General features: G+C 54.4%; 1 protein-coding gene across 28 annotated transcripts in view; it reads left to right on the plus strand.

Annotated features, from left to right (window-relative positions):
• The first annotated feature begins 409 nt into the window (after positions 1-409).
• KIFC3 (kinesin family member C3) overlaps positions 410-24,552 on the plus strand; it is a 35,439-nt gene continuing 11,296 nt past the window's right edge. For 3 of the 28 annotated variants that reach the window (XM_081512383.1, XM_081512387.1, XM_081512385.1), the window contains exons 1-8: positions 410-467; positions 4,613-4,820; positions 7,380-7,522; positions 11,246-11,384; positions 14,314-14,516; positions 23,246-23,311; positions 23,785-23,928; positions 24,079-24,318. In XM_081512383.1, the coding sequence (XP_081368509.1) occupies positions 4,655-4,820; positions 7,380-7,522; positions 11,246-11,384; positions 14,314-14,516; positions 23,246-23,311; positions 23,785-23,928; positions 24,079-24,318 (1,101 nt within the window). In that variant the 5' untranslated portion in view covers positions 410-467; positions 4,613-4,654. Of the gene's footprint in view, positions 468-4,612; positions 5,197-7,379; positions 7,523-8,074; positions 8,242-11,245; positions 11,385-14,313; positions 14,517-21,053; positions 21,103-23,245; positions 23,312-23,784; positions 23,929-24,078; positions 24,319-24,552 lie in introns of those variants that run through there. The other 25 variants (XM_081512384.1, XM_081512388.1, XM_081512386.1 and 22 more) reach the window with 16 other exon arrangements.

A 24,552-nucleotide genomic window follows, 5' to 3' on the forward strand; every position in this document is an offset into this window, starting at 1 on the left:
TAGATGTGTGTGAGAACTGTGAATGTGTTCATGTGGACTCACTAGAGCGTGTGTGCAAACCTGTGAGAACCGCGTGTATTGTATGTGAGCACGTAGGATGGTGCGTGTGCGTCTGGGGTGAGCGCGCACGTGTGCACGGGCGTGTGCGGAGCGCCGGGAGACCCAGAAGAAAGGTCTGCGCGGAGCGGGCGGCCCTGCGTGAGAGTGTGAGTCTCGTGTGTGTGTGCACGCAGGAGCGCGCGCGCGCGTGCAGCTGCCCCCCGCCGGGGTCTGAGCCGGTTACCATGGGAACGCGCCGCGGCCCGAGTTAATCATTTCCTGTGGAAAGTGTGCGGGAGGGGCCGGAGCGGGGCGGGAGCGGGGCGGGCCAAGGAGGCGGTGGCGTGGAGCTGCCTCCCGCCAGCGGGCCGGGCCGGGCCGAGCCTCGGGCGCTGCGGCGACGCCGGGATCCTGCCTCCGCCAGGCCGGTGAGTCCGGGGCTCGGGCGGGAAGAGGGAGGGCTGGGCGCTTGGGTTCCGCCCAGCCAGTCGTTCGGGGTGTCGCGTCTGGGATCCCCCCTGCCCAGTCCCGAGGTGGGGCGCGGGGAGGGCCGGGCCCGGGAGACCCAGCCCTGCGCTATCCCGCCCCCACCCCCGCCCCCCGCCCTGTCCAGCTGGAGCCGTTCAGAGCATGGGGGCGACATGTCCCCTGGAATGCGAGCAGCCTCGGGACCCCCTTTCCGATTTCAATGGCCCGGGAAAGCCGGAGACTGCCGGGGAACCGCGTGCCGGTCAGCGCCGCCCCTTCCCCGGGCCGAGGTCCCCGGGTCCGCAAGGCTCCCTTGAACGCTGCAGTTTCGAGCCCTCCCACCGCGTAGGTTCCCTGGGCAGTTGACTTTCCCCTTCGCAGGGCCAGGATGAGGTGGGCTAACCGCAGGTTAGGAAGGAGGGCCTGGGCCGGCGTCCCCCTGGGCAGTGGGGAAATTGAGCCTTTGACAGCTGCAGCCTGGTGGGGAGGGGTTCCTAGCTGGGAGGGCCAGCCCGAAGCCACCTCCGTCAGCCCCCTGTTGTGAGTTAGAGCTAGAGCGGAACTCTGGCGCAGTGAAGGGCCTGGTCCTGGCAGATTTTAAAGAGGAAGCTGTATTTAAATTCTCAAGTACCATTTGTCACCAGCACCCCCCCACACACACACATTTGTCTCAAGGTTGGGGGTCCTGGCCACACCTGGCCTTTCGCCTTTTCTGGCTTTCTGTCCGCCTGAGGCTGAGCGGGCAACTCTGCTGGCCCACGCTGTTCCCGATGCCCTTGATAAAAGTAGTCGTCTCCTTGGCCAGAGAGTCATTTGCGAGGAATGCAGTCTGAGAATGGGGCCCTGTATTTGCAGTGACTGGACTTGAGGGATGTGGGGGCAATGAGTTCTGCTTTCCTTCTGGGCACCTAGGAACAGAGGTTTTGAAATCTGGGTTGACCTGCCAAACCCAGGACATGTGACTGTGCGCAGGGGAGGTTCAGCCCCTGTCCACCCTCCCAGACCTTCTGCCCCCTGTTCCAGGGAGACGGAGACTGTGTTCCTGGGCAGTGGTCTCTGGGCACTGTCCCCCAGTCATTGCAGCAACCCTGGTCTGGGGGAAGGGGCCTGCACTTCTGCCACCCTGGCCTAAACCTGGAGAGGCCGATGGGGCTCTCCTGCAGCCTGCCCCCTGCGTTCACCCACTGCAGGATATAGGTCACTGAAGAATCAAATTTGGCGGGGGGAGGGTTCTTTGTATATGTCAGTGTTGTTCTTAATGTTGTGTATATGTATTGTCCAAACTTTACACCAACCCTATTAAGGTAGAGTTCTCCCATTTCAAAAATGGAGATACTGAGGCTTAGAGACAAAGTCATTCTCCCAGGGTTAGACATCTACTAAGTGGCGCAGCCGGGTTCTGAACTAGCTTTTGGTCATAACCATGCTGTGCCCCCAACACCCCGTCCCATGACCTACGTTTTTGAGTCTCCAGCCTTGGGCTGTTTGAAAGTCCTTGTTGCTTTTGACTCTCACATCCCACAGACTGCTAAATTCAGCTACTTTTTCCTCTTCAGGATCTTGCACACACCCTTCCTCTTTCTTCCTGATATCTTCCTGCTTCCCAACTTCCCTTCCTGAAAGCCAAGAAATAATGTGTCCTTCTGTCCCTGCCCCCTCAGGCTTAGCTGATCTCCTTAAAAGTCTTTTCGGGGCTTCCCTGATGGCTCAGTACATATAGAATCTGCCTGCGATGCAGGAGACACGGGAGACGTAGGTTCGATCTCTGGGTTGGGATTATCCCTGGGTAGGGATGATCCCCTGGAGAAGGACATGGTAACCCACTCCAGTATTCTTGCCTGGAGAATTCCCATGGACAGAGGAGCCTGGCAGGCTACAGTCCATGGGGTCACAAAGAGTCCAGCACAACTAAGCACAGAGGCACGTGAAAGTCTTCTCCCTCAACCATGGAATCGACCTTCAGTGCCCTTTGCCATCTCACCTTCCACCAGCTCTGCATGCAGGTGGAGCTCGTCTCGCTCCCTCCTTCCTCACCCCCTGGGCAGCTGATCCTCAGGGCAGATTGTGTGTCCAGCTCTGTGCTGAGTAGCCTGGAGAAGGGGACGTCTGGCTACGTCTCCCAGTTCCCTCCACTCCACCCTGGTCCATCTCCATTTCCTCTGCAGAGCTGCCCACAGGCAGGATTAACCTCCATTCTGCCCTTTGGCCTGCAGTCCTGACCCCTACCAGGGAGAGGGCACCCAGGAGACTCCTCCTCCAAGGTGTCTTCCTTAGTCAAGGCAGAGACCAGGACACCCTAGCCAAGAGCCTGGCATTCTTCCAGGGCTCAGCTCTTCGAACCTTAGGCCACCCATCCTTGGGCTCTTCCTTCTCTTGCCTCTCGATGCTTCAGTCGTTCCTGTTCCTCTGTTGACCCAGCATGTGCAGATCTCTCCTGTTCTAAATTCCACATCCTCTCCTTCCCATCCTAGCTAACTTCTCCAAAGAGAAGTATGTGGCAGCTTCCTCTAGCCACCCCTATCCCACCTTAGACCTTCCCAGGTATGCCCTCTGCTCTGCTCCATTGACCTTTCTTCCAATTTGATCTGTCCGTTGCGTGGTTCCTTGGTAATTGACCATCCTCTCCTTCTCACTCACTCCCGGTCACCTCTGAGGACTCTGCACCTGTCTGTTGCTTCTGCCACCTCTGACCTTCCTTCTCCAGCTTTCCTTCCCACTCGGCGTCACCTCTGTCCTCCCTGGTTGCCTTTTATCTTGCACTACCTTTGACGACTGGATCCTCACCTGTGGCACGGTGACCCCAATCAGCCTCGCAACTCAGTGATTCCATCTCTAGCCCTGCTGTCTTCCAAGCTTCAGTTCAGGCTTTTGTGTGCATTCCTATCAAGGCATTCACCCAACAAGCCTTTGCCAGCTGTTTGGTGTGGATGTGGCTGCTGCTCCAGGCTGGGTGCTGTGGGACTCACCCTGGGGAACTGTAGAGGATCGGGGGGATGGACACTGTTCAAATAGCTTTACTGCCTGGTAGAAAGCAATCAGTGCAGTGAGGGATGGGGAGACTGATCTCTAGCTCAGGTAGCATCATTAGGAAATCCTTGGGTGCCTCCAACTCCATTTTAAACCCAAATCAAGCTCCACATTACCTCTCCAAGCTGACTTGGCTTATTCCTTACATAGCATCACTTATTGTCTGAGTCTGGAACTGTAGCTTGGTGTCACCTTAAATGCCTTCAGAGTCACTTTGCAGGCAATAGGTGCTCCATAAAGACTTGTAAAGTAAATGAAGTCTGTCCGGTTCATTTGCTCAGTGCATAAGGGCCCTATGGGGCTTTCTACCCAGACCAGTGTTCTCCACCCCCTCCCCCATTCTCCATACCACCTGGAGTCTCCTTACCTCCTGTTCTGATTGTGAAGGTTTGTTGAAGTGTTTACCTCCCTCCTGACAGGGAGATTTGAGGCCATGTCTCTGCTGATCAAAGAGGACCCCAGGCAGGTGCCTGGCACACAGCAGGTACTGGGTAAATAATTATTAAATGAAGAATGAATGAATCTTTGTATTTTGAGTCCTAGCAGGGTGTCTGCCAGTTGTAGTACAGCGTGAGGGCTAGTTGAATACGTGAATGAGCTGATTTAAAGAGAATTTTGATGTATATAAGCCTGACTTGTCAGGGCCACAGTCAGGGTCCCTTCGTAATAGATTCATGGAGATGCTGTCGGAGGCCCTGGTGGTGCCTCCGTGTGGGGCTGTGCCCTGTCTGTGTGCTGCCAGGCTCCGAGGGGAGGGGCTGAGATGTAGGGTCTCCACACTGTGCTGCAGATGCACCTGGTGGGCTCCTTGCCCACCTCTGAGCCTCCCTTCTCCTTAATGAGCACCCTGAAATGGTGCTAGGCCCTGTTTCATCGCGTGAGCCCAGGGGGTCCTTGGGGGACATTGGAACTGGGGCTTTGGGTTAACAAGTGGACTTGTTAACTTGGGTTAACTTGGGTTAACAAGTCCCAGTTCCTTGGACCCTTGCTGATGCCAGGCTCCGATCTGCTTGGGGTTGAGGCGGGGGACGGTGCCGGACAGCAGGCTTCAATCTCGCTTTTCTTGCTCTCTCTGCAGGCTGCCCGGCGCCCGGAGGAGGCTACTAAGCCCCGCCGGGCCATGGTCCCATCTCGCAGGACGTGGAACCTGGGAGCCACGCCCTCGCTGCGCGGCCTGTGGCGAGTGGGCCGGGCCGGGGAGCCCGAGCCGGGGATGGCTCGCCCCGCCCCAGCCAGCCCGGCCGCCCGCCCTTTCCCACACACCGGCCCGGGGAGGTTGAGAACTGGTGAGTCCGCATTTTTAAAATGCCTCTTTATTTCCCTTCCTTCCTCCAGATACCAGCGATGAGACCGGGGTTTCTCGCAAGTTCCTAGACTCAGTCAGAGCTGTCAGATAATTACAGGGTACCGGCAGCCCGCGAGCCGGGCGTGGAGTCAGGGCGTCAATTTCGCTGGGCGCTCCTGCCCCGCGCCCGCCTGTCTGTAAAGACCGGCCCGGGACGCCGAGTTAAACGTTAACGCAGTCTGTAGCGCAGAGCGGGGAACGCAGCGGACAGCCACGCGCTCCCTGGCCGGCCGGGTCGCTGTGGCTCTGTGATCCGCCCTTCCTCGGCTGAGCACTCGTGGTCTCGCCCCGGTTTCTGCCCGCGGCTGGTAAACAAGGTAGGTGCAGAGCTGCCCGGCGCCCTGCGCGGTGCAGACACTTGATCCCGCGAGGGCTCGCCGGCGGATGGCGTGGAGTGGACGAAGGCTGCTCCCGAGCGTGGCCTGGCAGAGGGTGGGTGCCATGCGCTCCTTTTAGGTGCCATGCAAGGTGGCCCCGACAGCAGGTGGGTAGTGAGGGAGTCCCGGAGCCTGGGCCCTCCCTCCCCCTGGGGGGAGCTGTCAACACCGGCTCTCCTTTCTGGGTCATGTCCCCTGGCGCTGCCAACATCAAGAAGTGGGCGGCTTCTGTGATTCCCGGTGGGGGCTAGATCATCAGGCCTGGGGAGCTGCCCCGTGGGTGTCTGCCAGCCTTGGCTTGGGCAGGTCATCCTGGAAGTGTGGGGGCAGGGGGTGTGTCTTTAGGCAGGGGGCCTTCAGGAGTTTGCTATCTGACTGCTCCTGACCTACTGGGAGAGGGCTGTAGAGAGCCAGCCTGTCTGAGTTAGCAGAGCCCTTCTGGGACATAAGGCCAAGCCCCTCCATGTACAGAAGAGAAAAACGAGGCCCAGAGAGGGCACAGAGCAAGCTCCAGTTCCCTCTCTCCCACCTCACTTGTACCATCGGTGGCAGCCAAAGCGCTGACCTCCACAGTCTCTCCTTCGGGGACAGTGAGGCTGGGGTTGACCCTGGAGTCCTCCTGGGAAAGCTTGGGCTCTTGAATCAGGGGGCCCCAGTTGTCTGGAAGGAGCTGAAGATGGTCTGTACCCTGCAAGATTGTCCAAAGGATTAAGACTGTAATATGAATGAATAGTATTGCTTTTCTGGTTAAAAAAAAAAAAAAGAAAGCAAGGATTGAAAAACAAAAACATGTTCTCTTAGAAAACTAAAAACAAGACAAAACAAAAACACAGAAAGGTATAAAAAAGAAAAGAAGACTCACCTAGAAGCTTGTCACTAAACATTTTATATAGTTCCTTCCAGTCCTGTGTATGTGCGTATTGCTCTCTTAAATTAGTATTATGAGGCTTATATGACCATACAGACTTTTATCCACTTTTACAAGACAAAGGTCCAGTGAAATCCTGTGTGTGAAATGCCAAGCGTGGTGCCTGCCACTAGGTAGAATTTCAGCCAGTATGGGTGTCACTAGGCCCCTCTACCCTCCCCCCCACCCATTACTGCCACTTTGAGAAGAGAAAGCAAGCAGAAGGTGGGTTAGCACATGGGATTGGAACACTGGCTTCATGTGACCCTGGGCCTATTATGAACCCTTCTGGGCCTCCAGTTCACACCTCTTAGGGTTGTTGTAAGGAGATGTTGGTCTGCATTGGTGACTACCTTCTGTGTGAGCACTTTACATGTGTCACCCCATTTAATCCTCCTTGCATGACTGAAGTTGGTTCTTAATGCCCTTTGTATTGACAAGGAAATTGAGGATCAGGAAGGGAAATAGGACCTGGAGAGCACTTGGTCCAGCGCTGGCAGTCAGGATGTGATAGCTCCCCAGGGTGGGGGCGCTGCAGTTTGCCCCCTGAGGCGAGTCCCCTCTCCCATCTCGTCCAGCCCCACAAACTGTGGTGGAGGGCTGGGGATTAGGGGTGAATAGGGTATTGAAGCCACAGTCAGCCCTCTCCCACCATCCTGTGAGGAAAGCAACGTGTCAGAGACTCTAGAGGATGTGCTTTAACTGGTCCTGGATGCGCTTTTGAAGGCCGCAGGGACCAGGCCACCCAGTGTGGGTTTGGTCTTTGTGAAGGCAGGGGAGAATTTGCCACCTAGAGGCAGCCTTGGTAATGAGGCCACGGCCCCAAGATGCACCTCCTGTGAGGATTAGCACAGCTGGGGTGGCGTCCGCTTCCTTCTACTGCCCTCTGTAGAGGGTTGCTGGTGGGCAGGTGCCAGCCCTAAGACCACTGTGGAGGGAGAGGAAGCCCCCACCTCCGGGGGGTTGGTCTTGGGTGACCTCCTACAGAGGATCCCCGGGTGGTTTGTGGTGAGGAAAGAACGCAGCCCCTGCTCAGCGCCAGGCCTTCCCTCCGTGTTGGGCAGGCATGTGAGGGCGTGTGAGTCCCTCCTGGCGGCGCCTGGGCTGCCTGGAGTGTGTGAAAGGGGAGCTAAGCCTCAGCCCTGGCCACTGATCCCAGGCCAGCAGCCTCCAACCAGTGTCCATCGTCTCACCTATCTCCTCTGTCCTGGGACAGGGCGTGGAAAAGATAGCCCGGCCGGCGGTGACGAGGACTCGGGCACCCGAAGTGCAGCTCGCCCGGCCCTGGCTCAGTGCCGAGCCCTCAGCGTGGACTGGGCTGGCCCCGGGAGCCCCCACAGGCTCTACCTGACCCTGCAGGTAAGTCCGGGGGCTGTCAGAAACGCCAGGTGTCTAGCCGGGCAGGTGTGTCGTGGCCCTTGGAATACCAGCCGCTGGGCTCCTCCGGGGAAGGATGCCACGAAGGAGACGGGTCTCACGCCTCCTGCCAAGCTCCTCATAGCACACCCACCCAAAGCCTGCCTGCGTGGGGCAGTTTGCTTTATTAGGTTATCTGGCGGGAAATCTCACAGGAGATGACGGGAGCTTCTCAGCCACGCTCTGACTGAAGTGTTAAAATGGGAAATATGGGGCCTTCAGTGAGAAGCTATTAGGAAGATGGGCAGGTTTTTAGGGGAGCTGTTTATTCCCACTGGGGCATATGAGTCTGTGGGGGCAAAACTTAAATTTCCTCATTTAAAGTGAAGACTTTACCAAAACTTGATTTCTTTTCTCTTGGAGTTGTCACTGCAAGTCAGTTATCATGAGACTTTCAAAAGACTGACTTTACATTTTTATGTATAGTATTTGGTTGTAGAATGAATACACCCTGATAGCAATAGTAATATGTACTGAACGCTGTCTTTATACCAGGCATCGTGGCATATATTATATGTCTCACATCAGTCTAAGACACAGTTACTATTTTATGGATGAAGTAAAGGACGCTCAGAGAGGTTAAGTGACTTGCTCCTGGTCGCACAGCAAGCTGGGGTCTGAACATGATGAGCTTTAAAAACGGTGTAAAGAATTCACACGTGGTATGTAATGTCTAGAAACTGAATGTCTCCTGTGGTCCTGTGTCTTTGAGAAATCCACTATTAATTTATTTATTTATCTTTTCTTTGCAACTACTTGATTGCATTTATACAATTTTTATTCTTTATTTTTGCCTTCTATTCTGTGACTAGCTCTTTCCCTCAACAGTAAGTCTTGGTGATTTCTTCATGCCTGTCAATATATAGAGAACTACTTCATTCTTTTAAACTGCTGCATAATATTCTACTTCAGGGTTTATCTCACTGATCCTCTGTATTGTTTCTGATTGCAAAGAGCTCCTTAAACAAATACCGATGCATTCGTGCACCTAAAGCTCTGAGCAATTTCAGGACAGCACAAGCTCTGTTTTATTTTTGCTGCACCACACAGCATGTTGGGTCTTAGTTCCCTGACCAGGGATTGAACCTGAAGCCCTTGCATTGGAAGTGCAGAGTCTTAACCACTGGACTGCCAGGGACGTCCTTGTAATTTTTTAAATGGATGCATCTGTTAACAGATATTTTTGCAAGTGCCTAATTTGTGTTAGAAGACTGTGCTGGCACACAGTCAAGAAGAGAAATAGACACGGTCGTCTAGCAGAGAGGCCAGGATGGGCAAACATTGACATAATGGCAGAGGATGAAGGATCAGAGTTAGCTGGAGGTGTTGCCAAGGCCCCTCCCCCCAAGAAAGATTGTGCGTGACAGGGGCCACCTTGAAGGGACCCATGCAGATGGAGGGCAAGGTGGGTGCAGAAGATAGGTGCCCTTTGAGCGTGTGGCTCCAAGTCCTGATCTGAACATGAACCCCTTGCTTGTTGCTTCAGAGACAGTCTTGGGCTTCCCGGTTTTTCTCATCCCCTCTGGTGTGGTTCATCTGAAGATGGAATCGAATGGTCCATTTTTTTTTTTTTAACCTGTAAGGTCTGCTAGAAATGCAGGTCTGGTGCAGGAACAGTTAAAAAAACTGGAGAACCATTTTTTTTTTATCAGACTCAAGCCATTGGTAGTTAAATCGGGAGGTGGTCAGAAACGGGCAGCCTTGAGTTGGGTGGAGGCTCTGTGCTTGAATTTTGATTACGGGCTGTTGGGTTGTGGTTGCCGCTGAGTCCTGGGGTCAGCAGATCTACTGAGGATGTGAGACGCTGCCGCCAGCCGCCAGTTTCCACATGCGTGTTCTTCTGGGCTGGTGAAGCTTCATTATGTTTATAGGAGCTTCGAGATGGGAGTTGTGAGGCTCAAACAGGGACCCAGACCCAGTGAAGTGACCTGGTGGGCTTGGTGACCTCCCCCACCAGCTTCTCAAGCAGTTAAAACCTGAGTCGCTCCCTTTGGAGGCTGCAGAAATTCCCAACCCCCAGGGGCCTGTCTGCCCTTCCTGTGGCTTTGGCCGAGGGGCCAGAAATAGTGTAACCTTTGCTCTGGACGGCAAATGGAAACTTCCAGCTGCCGCCGTTGCCGCCACCAGTGACAAGGCTGCTTGTGCTGGTGTGGCAGTTGGTCAGAGGGTGGGGATAAAATTAAGTCGGCGGGAATTTTCCTAAATACGAGACATTCTCACCACTGTTCCTTCTGGAGTAGAAAGGGGATTTTCTGTTTTAAGAATGGGACAATGAAGCTTCAGGGAGGGTTAAGTAACTTGCCCACGGTCACACAGCTCACCAGTTAGGCTTCACACCCAGGCCTTTCTGACTCTAGACTTGGAATATTTTGTAAACATAGCAGTTGTCTTTTTGTTTTGAATAAGGCTGACACAAAGACACACCAAAAAGTGCCTGTAATCTCCCATTCTGGATAGCTTCTGTTATCAAAGATAACAAAGCAGAACACCACAGATGCTTACAAGGTTGAAAATACAAATGCCAGAAAGGTTCAGAATGAAACATAAAGCCTTTCCTTTCTCCCCACTTTCTCTTGCAACAAGTTTCTTTTGATTTCCCCAAAGTTTGCATGCATGCTCAGTTGCTCAGTCATGTCCAACTCTTTGCTGCCAGGCTCCTCTCTCCATGGGATTCTCCAGGCAAGAATACTGGAGTGGGTTGTCATTTCCTCCTCCAGGGGATCTTCCTGACTCAGGGATTGAGCCCACATCTCCTGCACTGGCAAGTGGATTCTTTACCACTGAGCCACCAAACAAGCCCATCCCCCAAATTTAAATGATGCCCCTGTACCATCATCACCCAACCTCCAGAGGAAACCAGTGTTTATTTTCTCCAGATTTGGGAGAGGGAGGGGAAGGCCTCTTTTATTTCCATTATCTTTAAATGGATTGCACCTTACCTGTGGTTCTGCTGTTCACACCTTACCTGTCGTCCTATGTGAGTTGCACGTGATTTTCTCTGGTTGAAGGGCTCTTTCTGCCTCTCCCCTCATCTCCCCACCTGTTCACTAGTCTCTTCTCCTCCAGCCTTCTTTGCCTTGATTCCTCTTTAACCTGGAGACAAAGTCTCATGGTCCCGGATAGCCATGCCTGCACGTGGACCATGGCCTTCCCCTGCTCGTGTGGACCTGTATGCCCCCTCCTTGACCGTCCCAGGCTGGGTGCCATCTGAAGGGGGATGGAGGCAGCTGACGTCACGGGTGGGGGTTGTTGCCCTGAGACTGCCGTGTGCCTGGTGGGGCTGGACAGGCCTGTGAATGGTGGGACGAGGGTGCACCTGAACCAAGCAGGCCACTGCACTGGTGACTCAGGGCTCACAGGTCGGCCAGGTGAGCCTCACCTGAGGATTCCTGTGTGCCCAAGAACCTTGTTTGCTGGTCCTGACGGCCAGCTGCCGATGAGGGCCAGGGGAATGCACTGCTCCCTCTCGCTGTGAGATCTGGGCATGTTTTCTTCCCAACTCTGGGCCTGCTTGTTCCCACCCACCCACACAGTGAGGGGTGGACTGGCAGAGTCTGGGGTCCTCACCAGCTCCGGGAGCATGCACCATCCTCAGGCTCCACGGGGGTCCCCTCCCCACTGCGATCCCCTCCTCTTCATGTGAGGACTCTGATTGTGTCTTGGCAGCAGGCCCTGCGGGACAAGGGGTGCGAGAGCAAGAGTCAGGGGACGAAAGAAGAGAAGCCCCTGAAGAGGCAGGTGCCGGCCCCCAGGAGGGGCCGGGAGGCCCAGGAAGCTGGTGGCGCCATGAATGTAGAGAAAACAGGTAAAGGAAGTCTGCCCACCCACCTGGCACAGCCTGGCTAACGCTGGTGTTGGAGGGGAGGCTCTTGTCCCCAGACACTGTCCTCCTCGCCTGGAGTGGCCGCCTTGACATGGAACTCGGAGACCCCAGCCTGCTCATCCCCACTCCAGGGACACCCTCCTCTTGGTGCCGCTGGACGCCAGCCGGTGATAAGCAACTTTGGCCAGCACACGTTGGGGTTGAATTTCCCTGCTTTTTTGTCTTTTCCCCAGCGCCTGTCAAAAGCAGGGTGAGGGTGGCAGCCACAAAGACGCCACCGCCTGCAGAGAGAGGCCTGACCCCCTCTTATTGTGTATCCGTGGGTCCATCAGGGACCCAGAGGCCCTAGGATGCGGATTCGCTCTGCTGTGTCGAGGCTGGGAAAGAGGAGCTGGTGGCTCCAGTCTTTTCCGGCGAGGCTGACAGTTCTGGAAGATTCTGTGGGCCCCCTTTGTTGGGTTCCCCAGCAGGAACCCAGAGCCCAGCAGGAAGGGCATTCTCAAGAAGCCCGAGGGGAAGGCCAAGAGTGAGTGGGGAAAGGAGCTGGCCTTTCTCTTGTTTGCCTCCTCCTGTCACCAGAGATTGATTTGTGTCTGAACTTGCAAGGTGGAAGGAACCACCCCCTTCTCTGAGGTTGATCCAGGGCCTCCTTCACCCGTCTGGGCCCGGCACTCATTTAGGGCAGGGTGTTGGGGTCTGGCCGGGCTGTGGAAGCGGGGGCATTGTCCAGCCAATCCAGAGGTCTGACTCTGGTTAGTGGGTCCGGGGCTGAGCTTCCCCGAGCCTGGGTGCCCTTGAGGGGCAGTGTCCAGACAGGGTCTCAGAGAAAAAAACTGTCTTCTGAGAATGCGGACAGACAGCTGACCTACTATGATGGTGCAGTGGTCCCTCAGCCGCCTTTTAAGTTCTTTAATCGCATCTCTCCCTCCTCTGCTGTTCTCTCTTAGCTTCCTCAAGGTCTTTTCCTCCCCAGTAAATGCTCTCCAGGCCCCTTGTGACTTCCCTGGCACGTGGGCCATGCCAAGGTTAGGATAAAGCCCTCCAACTGTGGGCTGAGGGGGAGATGAGCCGTGTCCCAGCGAGGAGGGCTGTTCCAGTCCTGCTGGGCAACACACCCGCCCGCCCCTCATGGGTTCCAGGTGCCTGCCCAAGGTTGCCTCTTTGGACAAGGACCATTGTCCCCGTTTCACAAGGGAAGCCCCAGAGGGATCCTCCTGCATGGCTCTGAAGTGGCAGTGCCAGCTCTTGGAGCTAGAGTCGAGAGCGTTTCCTGCCTCCCCACGGCAGGCTGCAGAGGGCACAGGGCCGTGCTGGTCACATGCTGTCTATGGCAGCTCCGGGTGCTGGCCTGGAAGCATCTGTCTGACCTCGCGCTCTCTAGAACAGAGAGCAGAAGCCTGGCCAGCTGTGTGTGACATGCATGCTGTGTCACATGGAGGCCGCACGGCCAGGGCCCCCTGGCCAACCAGCGTTGGCCCCTGTTCTGGCTCTCCAGAAGGCCTTGAGTCTGAGCCAACCCTTGGGGTTGGGAGGAAGGGAAAGGCAGTCTGTGTGTGCAGGGCCTGCTCCTTCGAGAGTGAATGGCTTCTCACTGTCCACCCCTCCTGGGGCCAGTGCTGAGCTGTCCCATCCAGCCTGGGACCAGTACCATCTGTATCCCACGTTCCCGCCTAGTCCAAGAGCCAGGCTGCTGTTTCAGCTTCTCTGCCATATCATTGAACACACCTGTCACCTTCCCATGGGTCGAAGCTGGGGTGTGTGACTTTAGGTGCAGATGGCTTTGTTTCTGGAGTCTGGGGTCCCCCCTCCCCCGCCATCCTACCCACACAGGGCTGCAGCTTCTGAGACCTGGTATGGGGGAGCCCGGATGCCCCGGTGCTCCGCGAGGGTGGAGGCTTGCAGCAACTTGTCACGCCTTACTCTTGGACACTTCATCCTGCCTCACGGACTTTGGCCAGGACCCGGATTAGGCTGCCCAAGGCAGGAGGCAGATCCCTGCCCTTCCAGCCTCTCCTCTGTCCGCTGCCCCACCCCCTTGCTAGCTCCCCACATGCAGAGACGGTGGTCATTCTTGGTGCCATCAAAACTGGCTGTGACAGGCATGCCAGGCCCCATTAGCAGGTCCCAAGTCTTGATTCTGTGTCTCTGTCCTTCTGTCTGTCTGTCTGTGTCTCTTCTGCTCCCGATGACAAGACGGTGGAAGGCAGAGACTGCCCCGCCCACCCCAGTATTTATCCCTCCCTCTTACCTGTGTGGTCCCTGTACTCAGTCCCACAGGGGTCCTCCTGGGAGCATGCTTGGTGATGTTCCTGCTTGTGTGCTGCTGCGTTTGTCCCCGTGTCCTGGTCTGTCTGTCCTTTGCGCACGCATACCTCTGCTTGCTCTCTCTCTCTGTGCGGTGATCACTCTCTGCGGAGGGCAGGGGCCAGGCTGGCGAGCCCCCACCTCTCTTTTCTACTCTGGAGAAGGTTTGGGGTTTAAAGAAATCACGTTCCACCAAGGATAGTGTTTTCCGGGGAGACAACAGCCGTTGCCACAGGCACGTCTTTCTCAACTGCAGGTCCTTGCAGGCTGGCCATGGAGAGGGTATTGCCCATCAAATCTAGAACACAGGCTTTAGGGGAGTAATGAGTGAAAGTTGCTTTCCTGACTCCTGGTCCAGGCAGTTCTATCCTCCAGAAGCTTCCCGCTAAAGCGACTTCCTGCAGGATAGGCCCTGGAGGCCCCCCGCAACTAACCCACCAGCACCTGCTAACCCCTGCTGCTGCCCCAGCCCTTGCCCAGCTCCATTGTCTCCTCTGCTTACATCCCCTCCCCATCCCCATGGTCCATCCTGCCATGACAGGCCCCCTGTCCTCAGCCAGGCTGGGGCCTCTGCTGCCCTGCTGATCGGCCGCTACTTTGCTCATAGGTGGGCGGCCCTTTGGCAGCGGGAGGTGCTCAAGCCTGTCGGGGTCACCCGGTGCTGCCCCCGTGGTACATAGGATGGTGGAGGCCATGTCCCAGCTGCAGGAGGAGAAAGCCCAGCTGCAGGAGGAGCTGGTGGCCCTGCGGGAGAGGCTGGCTGTCCGCGACAGTGAGCAGCAAGCCACGTCCACGCAGCTGCAGAACCAGGTATCTGGGGAGGATGGGACGGGCTGAGGCCACTGCCCACTGTGGAACAGGTCGGAGGACATTGCGCAGGGTACCTGGAACCCTCCAGGCCACCCACATAATGGACAGATGGGGTCTCCTCCCCTGGCTTGGAAACACACAGGCCTGGGCCTCCCATCCTGGTCCTTCACATGCCCCATTCCTCATGGTTACCAGGGGGCCAGATCTGCCTCTCCATGAGTGACAGGCAGCATGTGTAGACATGGGTGGAGCAGGAAGGCGCAGGGATGTACCTACTCTGAGGCTGGTGCTGAGTCCACTCCATCTTCCGAGGTGCCCTGGCTCGGGCAGCCCACATGGACCAAACTCATTGCAGAGGTCGTCCCATGAAAAACTGGCAGGATATGAGAGGCTGAGATGTGTACCAGGGAGAGAAGGGAGCTCTCAAACCTCTGGGAGCCAGAGAAAGTGAAGGTTCATGCTGGCCAGTGTTGTCTCCTGCATTAGCTGGCCGGGAGGATGCTGGGGATGCCAGAGGCCCTGTGGGCTGACCCTTGGCCTTCTCCCGAGTGCCTGGCTAATTCACTCCTTCCCACCATCACATGGGCCCTGAGGCCCCTTTCCTGGGGCTCAACTCCCCACTCTAATCGTCAGTGTCTATCTCTCAGGCCTGAGTCTGACCTTTCCTACTTCCCCAAGGTCCCCAGCCCTGACTGCACACCATCTCCATGTTGAAGCCTGTGCCTGCGCTCCTGGGCCTGGCTCTCTGTAGAATGCCCTGCCTTCAGGTGGACCAGCTTCTTTCTCTGTGATTGCCCAGCCTGTGGATCTTCTATTCCTCATTACTGGATGCCGTGACTTGTTCTCAGTTCCGGGGGCAGCAGATTATTTTCATGCACTTTAATTTATTTTTTTATTTCTGTCTGCGCCAGGTCTTCGTTGCTGCATGTAGGCTTTCTCTAGTTGCGGCCAATGAGGGCTGTTCTTCGTTGCGGTGCGCAGGCTTCTCATTGTGGTGGCTTCTCTCATGGCGGAGCACAGGCTCTAGGTGCGCTGGGGTTCAGTAGTTGGGGCCCACAGGCTTAGTTACTCTGAGGCATGTGGGATCTTTCCCGGGCCAGGGATCAAGCCCAGGTCCCCTGCATTGGCAGGAGGATTCTTATCCACTGCGCCAGCAGGGAAGTCCTCATGCACTTTTCAGATGCAGCGTTTTTCCAGTTTACAAGTGTGTCCTCAGGCTCTCTCTGTCCTGACCACCTATCCTTTGCTGAGTTGTGTGGGCCTCCCTGGGGCCTCCCTGGTGCCCAGTCTGTTTGTCTCCTCGTACATTGACCCCACTGTTTGCTGTCCCTGGGCTTGTCTGTCCCACTCGTGGGAGCTCCTCACGGCAGGTGTAACACATCAACTTTGTATCACTGTTGCCTTCTGCCTTCCTGCCTCAGATGGCTGCTGAATGCCTGGTCTGTACGGGCACCCAGCTGAGCAGTGGGGGTGCCCAGGTGGACAGGCACGCCCTGGCCTGTGGCGGCTGCAGTCTAGGGGAGGACAGACATTTGTCACTTGCATTTATGTAAAGTTGGGAGAGTAACAAAGTCTCTGCTGGCGAGCGCTCACAGAGGGCATGAGGGCTCCTACCAGATGCCTTTGTCAGGGAGATCAGGACCCGTAGCGAGGAGAGCTCTTCCTTCCCTGACTTTCCTTGGTTTAGTTTATCCAGGCACTTCACTTTTGAAACAAGTTTTGTTTTGTTTGTGTTTTTTTTGAAGAAGTTTACTGAGATAGAATTCACATTCCATAGAACTCATCCGTTTAAGGTATACAATGTATGGTCTTAAGGATATTAAGGTGATGATGCAGCCGTCACCACTGTCTAATTTTAGAACATTTTTGTCACCCTTCAAAGACCTATTAAGTCACTCCCCATGTCCCCCTTCCCCCAGCCCCTGGCAACCACTGCCCAGCTTTCTGGGTTTTTAGAAAATCTTTTTGGCCTCACCGCATGGCATGTGGGATCTTAGTTCTCTGACCAGGAATCAAACCTGTGTCCGCTCCATTGGCAACATGGAACCTTAACCACTGGACCACCAGAGAAGTCCTGTGCCCTGCTTTCTGTTTATATGGATTTATCTTTTCTGAACACTTCATATAAATGAAATACTATGTGGCCTATTGTGACTTTAAACAAATATTTGTGTGCGTGCATGCTAAGTCTCTTCCGTTGTGTCTGATTCTTTGTGACCCCCATGGACTGTAACCCACCAGACTCCTCTGTCCTTGAGATTCTCCAGGCAAGAATACTGGAATGGGTTGCCGTGCCCTTCTCCAGGAGATCTTCCCAACCCAGGGACCAAACCCATATCTCCTGTGGCTCCTGCATTGCAAGCAGATTCTTTACTACTGAGCCGCCAGGGAAGCCCCTAAATGAATGTTTAAGAAACTTTTTTTCCCTTTAATTAGCAAAATTGACTTACTTTTTAGACAGGAAGTTGAAGGTCAAGCATCTCAGCCTTTTTGGTGTCTTTGAGCCACAGCTCTCCAGGCAGTCCTGACCCCTTCCCTTATTCCAACCCCCACTCCTCTGGATGATTTGGAGAATTCAGAATGGTTCCCAGTCTTGGCTCATGTTTTATTCCTGCAAGCTCTTGTCTGAAAAAATATCTCAGGAGATGCACCTGAAGGTCCAGGTCTCTGAACCACTCTTGGGAGGGTCTGACCCTGTGGAGCTGAGGGCCTGGAGCCCCGTCCACATCCTGACTTTGGCACTACTCATCAGCTGTGTGACCTTGGGTTAGTTAATTACCACTCTGCACCTCAGTTTCCTCATCTGTAAAACGGACATAATAACAGTATCTGGTGAGATGACCTGTATTATTGGTGTCACCACCATCACCACCCTCATTGTTACTGGGAGGAGTGTTGGATTTGGAATCATGTGCGTGGGGTTTGAGAACTGGCTGTGCAGCTGTAGTAAGTCACTTCCTCTCTGAGCCTTCATTTACCCATCTCTAAACTGGATCTAATAGATGTTGCTTTATGGTTATTGAGCAGCTCAGTTATGAAACTGGACAGAAAAATGGATCATAAACTGTAAAATGCTGTGCCTTGTAAGGTGTCACGTCTGTGTGCTATGGTTTCCTGTTAGCCTCACTGTGGTTTGACACAGATTGACCTTCTTGGTTTATCTATATGTTGCTTCTCTAAGAAAAGCCCACCATGGGGTATCCTGCACCTCGTTCTCATGATGCCTTCTGGTTCCCATTCTAGTCCAGACTTGTCTTTGAACTCAACTGGCTTTGCCATGTTGTTCTTCCTGAAAAGCCACGTGGCCTAGTGGTTAAGATTGAGGGCTCTGCAGGGGCTCCAATTCTAGTGCCAGCACTTAATAGTCGAGTGATCTTGAACAAGATTGCTGCTGCTGCTGCTGTTAAGTCGCTTCAGTCGTGTCCGACTCTGTGCGAGCCCATAGACGGCAGCTCACCAGGCTCCGCCGTCCCTAGGATTCTCCAGGCAAGAATACTGGAGTGGGATTAACCAAGGCTTAATCTCTTGGGACCTCAGTTTTTCCTCCTGTAAAATGGAGATAATAATAGTATATACCTCAGAGGATTGGGGGGTTCAAAGTAAAGATCTAATCAAGAAATCATTGCCAAATCTAATGTCATGAAGCTTTCCCCTTGTTTTTCTAAGAGTTTTATATATAGTTTTAGCTTTTGTATTTAGATCTTTGATCCATTTTGAGTTAATTTTTATATATGGTGTTAGTAAGTGTCCAACTTCATTCTTTTGCATGTGGATATCATTTTCCCAGCACCACTTGTTGAAAAGACTATCCTTTCCTCATTAAAAATCTTAGCACCCTTGTCAAAAATCAGTTGACCAGATACATGAGGGTTTATTTCTAGGGTCTCTATCCTACTCCATTGGTCTATATATCTGTCTTTATGCCAATTCCACACTTTTTGGTTTACTGGAGCTTCATTGTAAGTTTTGAAATCAAGAAGTGTGGGTCCTCCAACCTTATTCTTCTTCAATATTGTTTTGACTATTTGGGATCTTCTGAGATTTCATATGAATTTTGGGATGGACCTTTCTATTTCTGCAAAAAATGTCATTGGGATTTAAATAGAGATTGCATTGAATCTATAGATTGCTCTGGGTAGTGTTGACGTGCTAACAGTATTGTTTCCAAATTATGAATGCACGATGTGTTTCCATTACCATTATCATCTTTAATTTCTTCCAGCAATGTTTTATAGTTTTTAGTGAACAAGGTTTTGCCTCCATAGTTGCTTTATTCCTACATATTTTATCCTTTCTGATACTATTGTAAATGAAGTTGTTTTCTTAATTTCCTTTTTGTATTGTTCAGTATTAGTGCATCAAAACACAACTGATATTTAATGTGTTGTATCCTTCAACTTGGCTGAACTTACTAGTTCCAGTTGGCCTGATTTTTTAATGCTCAAGTTAGTTGCCACCATTTAAATCTTAGTTAAGTTCATATAAAAATCTCAGCTTCCTTTTTTCGTCATAAAATATTGGAAGATGTGGCACCTCTGGGCCTGACATTCCCACATGGTACCCACTGCCTGGAGCCCAGTAGCCACTCCTGCCTTGGTGGAAGTAAGCATCCTTCAGTGAGCCCCAGCCTTCACTACCTTTGCTGCTCCATGCCCTGCCTTATAGCTCACTTACTCAGGCATTCAACACTCTTTCTACATGTGTTTCCTGAGCACCTACTATATACCAGGTGCCATTCTAGGCACTGGGAGTACAGCACAGACACAATAGATAAATAGCTCTGCCTATCTGAACTTTCATTCTATTAATAGAACTCATTACCGGTGCTGGGCCCTGTCCTAAGCACTTTACATATGTTATCTCTTGTAATCTCACTTAATCCTCCAGACCTCTTCAGTAAGGTAGCCTCACTCTACAGCTAAGCATATGGAGAGAGGCATGGTGGACTTGAGACATGGCCAAGGTTGTCCGGCACATAGGGCAATGTCCGTATTAGAAAGCTGGGCTAGTCCGGCCTGAGAGTCCACGATCCCAGTGACCTTGGTGGCAGAGAACTCACATGTGAAAACCCAGCAGTAGAGGCAGGGTGGATGGACGTAGCCAGACAGGCCTGGTCATTGGTCACATATGTAGCCCCCCAGGAGTCAGGTCTCCTGGGATGGGGTGTGTGTTGGGGGCAAGACAGCGTGCTTCCCAAGGCTGCCCATTGGGCCTCTGGACTGTGTTACCTTGGGACCATCTGGATCCCAGGCCGTCTCATTTTCCCAGCTCAGGAACCCCTTGGTCTCGCCACTGGGATGGCCCTCCGTTCCTCAGAAGACAGCTGATGGTGGAGGGCCAGGCTTGGTGGGAGGTCGAGGGTAGGTAATCAGTAGGTTGTCTGCATTGAGAGGCGCAGACAACTGGGAAAACGCAGACCAGCCTGGGCAGCCCCACCCTCTGCTGAGGCTGCTTTTGCTGGGAGATGTAACTATGGGTTGGCGTCAGGTCAGCAGACAGGCCCCATCTCCCAGGTCTCCCCCGAGGCTGCCCTACACCAGGCCTGTGACTCAGTTTCTCTGGATGGCAAAGAGACTGAGCTCAGGGAGTGTGTGTGTATATTAAGTTGCTTCAGTTGTGTTTGACTCTTTGCGACCTGTGGACTGTGGCCCACCAGGTTCCTCTGGGATTCTCCAGGCAAGAATACTGGAATGGGTTGCCATACCCTCCTCCAGGGGATCTTCCCAACCCAGGGATCGAACCTGTGTCTTTTACGTCTCCTGCATTGGCAGGCAGGTTCTTTACCACTGGTGCCACCTGGGAAGCCCCAGGGAGAGTGTTGTACAAACTCAGCCTGGTCCCTTCTCAGCCCTGGGGTTGACTGCGTGCTGTCCTGGGGGTCTTCACAGCAGCCTGTCAGGAGCCTGCTTGCCCCTCTGGCTGACTCTTTGAACTCTCTTTGTGTACAGATGCAGGCATGGTCATTGACTCAGAGCTGTGCTAGGTGGGCGAAGGGGGTGCCTGTGGGGCCCCCCTCACACAGAAAGCCCTGCCCTCTGGTCAGGTTCACCCTCAGCTCCCCATCTCTGCTCTGAGCCTGCCTCCCGTCCGTGGTTCTGTCTCTGTCTCCGTTGCCCACTGTTTTCCCTGACTCTGAGGGACTCACCTGTCCCCCCTCCCAGGCTGGGAGAAAGCTGCCATCTTCCCCGCGGCCCCCCGGAGCCAAGCCCTCTGTGTGGGGGGCAGGGGTCCTGCGCCTGGGCAGCGCATGTTCTTCATTCCCAGGCCCCTGATGGAGCTGGCCGGCTGGGGCCCAGCCACCGCACACCATGGGGTGGTTTGTGCCTGACCAGCCGTCCTGCGGTGTCAGTGTGTCCCCCGCCACTGCCCGAGACAAGCCAGGAGAGGACGAGGGTCTGACATCTCTGACAAGAGGGGTCTTTTACAGCCTCTTCCTCATGCCCCACCTCACCCCTAGCCTGGCCCCCCAGGGCAGTCTCTGCCTTTTGGGGTACCCCTCTGAAATTCCAGACAGAGGCTTGGCGCTCCCAGAGTTCTGATTGTGATGTAAGAAGAGAATAGGAACTGGGCTGCAGGCAGGTGGCAGGTAAGCATCCTGACCGCCCCCCTCAGGTAAACACTGGAAACCCCCACTTTCACTGCATTGGATCTGACTGCCAGTGGCATTGGGGACACACGAGGTCTAAGCACCCCAGCCTGGTGCCGAGGAAACAGTCTGTCGGAGCACCGACTCCGTGCAAGTGGATCTTACTGGGTGATTTCTAAGGAAGGGGAGGGAGGTGGGGGACCCCAACCTTTCAAAACGAGGTGGACTCCACCTGTTTCAGGGTGGGAGGAGTGCAAGAGAAATATATATTCTTTGAGACTTAAAAATTACTGTAAAGTGTTAAACTTTTGTCAAACATAATCCTGCTATCCAGCACCCTCTACTTTTTTGTATTGCAAATGCAATTTTGTTTTTGGATTTTTCTTTGACTTAATATGTTGCGGAGCCATTCCCTACATCATTTAAAATTCATGATAAGCATATAAGTAACAATTACACAGTAGTATATGAGTGCATTTACCGTGACCCACCTAACCATTCCCCTAATGCTGGGCATTCAGGTTATTGCCAGTTTCATGACTGAGGAATGAAAGGCTGCTTTATTCAAACTCCACTCTAGGGCAAAGGGACTGAGCACTGTGTGTGTCAGGCTCTTAACCGAAGGGGACGTTGGAATGGGCAGAGAAGTGACATAGGCTTTGCTGCCTGCCTTGGTCCATGTCCAGTGCATTGCTAGGAAGGAATGTGCTGGTGGAGCAGGTGACAGAGGTGACCTTCTCAGGTGCCCGCCCTTAAGTCACCTGCTTGTCCGCCAGCAGGCTTTGGGCAGCCAGGTTGGTCCTCCCAACCCCTCTCTGGGTCTTGTGTCTTGTACTCCACCTTCTCAACTACGAGTGAGCAGCTCGCTGGTGTCACTGGTCTTTTCCTCGGAGGTGGGGTCACGCCTGTGACCCAGTTCCTCCCCCAACCCACTCAGAGAAGCAGAGGCCAACTTGTGGTTCAGCCGCTTCCTCCAGCCCCACGAAATGGTTGATTCTGAGCTCGTGCTCAACTGATTGTTGATGACATCTCAGCCATATGTAGTGGGGAGATTTAATATGCACAACCTGAAAATCCCAATGTCTGGCCTCGCTTGAAAGGTCAGAAGTTTGGCAACACTGGGCCTGTATCCCCACCCCCCTGCCCCACTCCCACTTCTTCAGGTGGATCTTGGGCGTCTAGAGCTGCACTGCCTCTAACCTGCCTTACCTGGCTGGTGGGCTCTGTAGGTAGTAGGCTTTGTCTCCTGGTGTTTAGTAATAGCCAGCCCAAGGCTTCCTGGCCTGCTTGTGTAAACTGCACCTCCTTATCTCCGTGGAGGGAGCCTGACTCTCTCACGGTACCTTTCCCAAGGTTCCCTGTGGTCATCACAGAATGTTCTGCAGGGAAATCCCTAAACATGCTCTGATGAATGCTGGTGCCAAAGTCCTTGTCTGCATTTTGGGTTATTTCCTAGGGGAGAGTTCCTGGGGGCGGGCTGATGTGGAACCAGGGTCTAGGCCTGTGGGGAGAGTAGGCAGCCCCCTTGGGATCCTGGTTTCTCCTCCTTGGGCTCTGGCGGAGCCAGGTCACCCTTGCCTCCTGATGGAGGGTACACCCCACGGCTCTCCAGCAAGGCAGACTGGAAGCCGGGATGATCACAGATCCTGTAGGTGTGCTGGTCACTGGCAGGCTGGTGTCTCCATAGGTAGACTCCCCAGGAACCACTCAGAGTGGAAAATTCTAGGGGCCGGTCAAGGACCAATCCACGTTTTGTAGTGCCTGGAGTTTATACAATTTGGAGGCCTTATAAGAAAAAAGGATATAGAGTTAAAAGCACAAAAGTAGGTACAGGCCTGGTCAGGGGTCTGGGCAAGGCAGGTGTCCTGAGGGTCAGCCCCTTGAGTCCCCCATCAAGCTGCCCCTGGAGTGGGCCCAGGGGTCACCTCTCTACGTTCACTTCCTGGACTCTCCTGAGAGCCCAGGCTGACCAATCCTGTGATGGGAGAAGGTGCTGAGAGCTGTCAGGACTAGGTCAGGTGCATCGCACCAGGAGTTCAGGTGTGGTCTGATGTATGAACACAAGGAGGGCTGGGGCCATGGGGTTGGGCAAGAGGCCTGGGAGTGAGGAACCAGGCTTACCGCCTCGGCTTTGTGACGGCAGGTGGAACACCTGAAGGAGAAACTCATAAGCCAGGCGCAGGAAGTGAGCCGCCTTCGATCTGAGCTGGTGAGATCCTAATGCCATCCTAACGGGGCTGAGGGGTGGGGAGAAGCTTCCAGGGTGCTTATCACCACGAGGTTGCGTGACCCATAACGGGAGGGAGGTTAATTCTTGTTTGCTGATGTAAAGCAAGAGTGTGATCTCTGTGTATATAAATATGACTTTCCTTGTTACTTTCACACTCGGGAAAATAGAATGAGAGGGCTGGGGTGCAGCCAGGAGCCGTTCTTATCTCACCACCCTCCTCCATCTCTCCTCTCCTCTGCCCTCATCTTTGTCTTTATCTTCCCTGGAGCCCCTTCTCTCTTCTCTCTGTCCATCACCGACCTTTCTTTCTCTTTTCTCCTTCTCTCTTCCTCCCCGTCTTGCCCCTCTGCCCACCCCACCCTGTACTGTCTCTGTCTCCCCACTGCCCCGTCCGTCCCCCCACCTGCCCTGGCCACATGCCCGCCTCCCACCTCGATTCTGGCTCTCTGCAGGGAGGCACCGATTTGGAGAAGCACCGGGACCTGCTGATGGTGGAGAATGAGCGACTGAGGCAGGAGATGCGGCGCTGCGAGGCGGAGCTGCAGGAGCTGAGGGCCAAGCCGGCAGCCCCCTGCACGGGCTGCGAGCACAGCCAGGTGGGCCCAGGACCAGTGTGGTCCCAGGGTGGGGGGAGCCGGGGGCTCAATTCCCAGCAGTCACCCCAGCTCCTCACACTGACTCTTGCCTGCTGGTCTCACACCTGACCCGTCCCCACCTCCCATGCCTCTGTGGCTGTCCGTCTGTAGGAGAGTGCCCAGCTCCGCGACAGGCTGTCCCAGCTACAGCTGGAGGTGGCGGAGAACAAAGGCCTGCTGTCAGAGCTGAACCTGGAGGTGCAGCAGAAGACCGACCGGCTGGCTGAGGTGGAGCTGCGGCTCAAGGACTGCCTGGCCGAGAAGGCGCAGGAGGAGGAGAGGCTCAGCCGGCGCCTGCGAGACAGCCATGAGACCATTGCCAGCCTGCGCGCCCAGTCACCGCCCATCAAGGTGAGCCAGGGCTGGGTGGCTGCCTGCTGTATGTACCTGGGCTGTGCCTCGGCACTGGTCTCTGGAGCCCAGGACGGGCCGGACGTAGAACAGGCTTGTCTTGGTGAATAAGTAGGTGTGAGGGGTTGAAGGAATCCTTCCAGGTCTGCACTCAGTCTGGCCCCTTCCCCTTCTTGCTGTCCAGGGTTAGGCCATATAGGCATCCAGCAACCGAGGCTTGGGGTGCCTGCTGTG

This window comes from Giraffa tippelskirchi, chromosome 7, assembly GCF_054371585.1.
Source record: "Giraffa tippelskirchi isolate mGirTip1 chromosome 7, T2T-mGirTip1v1.2.pri, whole genome shotgun sequence".
In the NCBI taxonomy this organism is placed as follows: domain Eukaryota; kingdom Metazoa; phylum Chordata; class Mammalia; order Artiodactyla; family Giraffidae; genus Giraffa; species Giraffa tippelskirchi.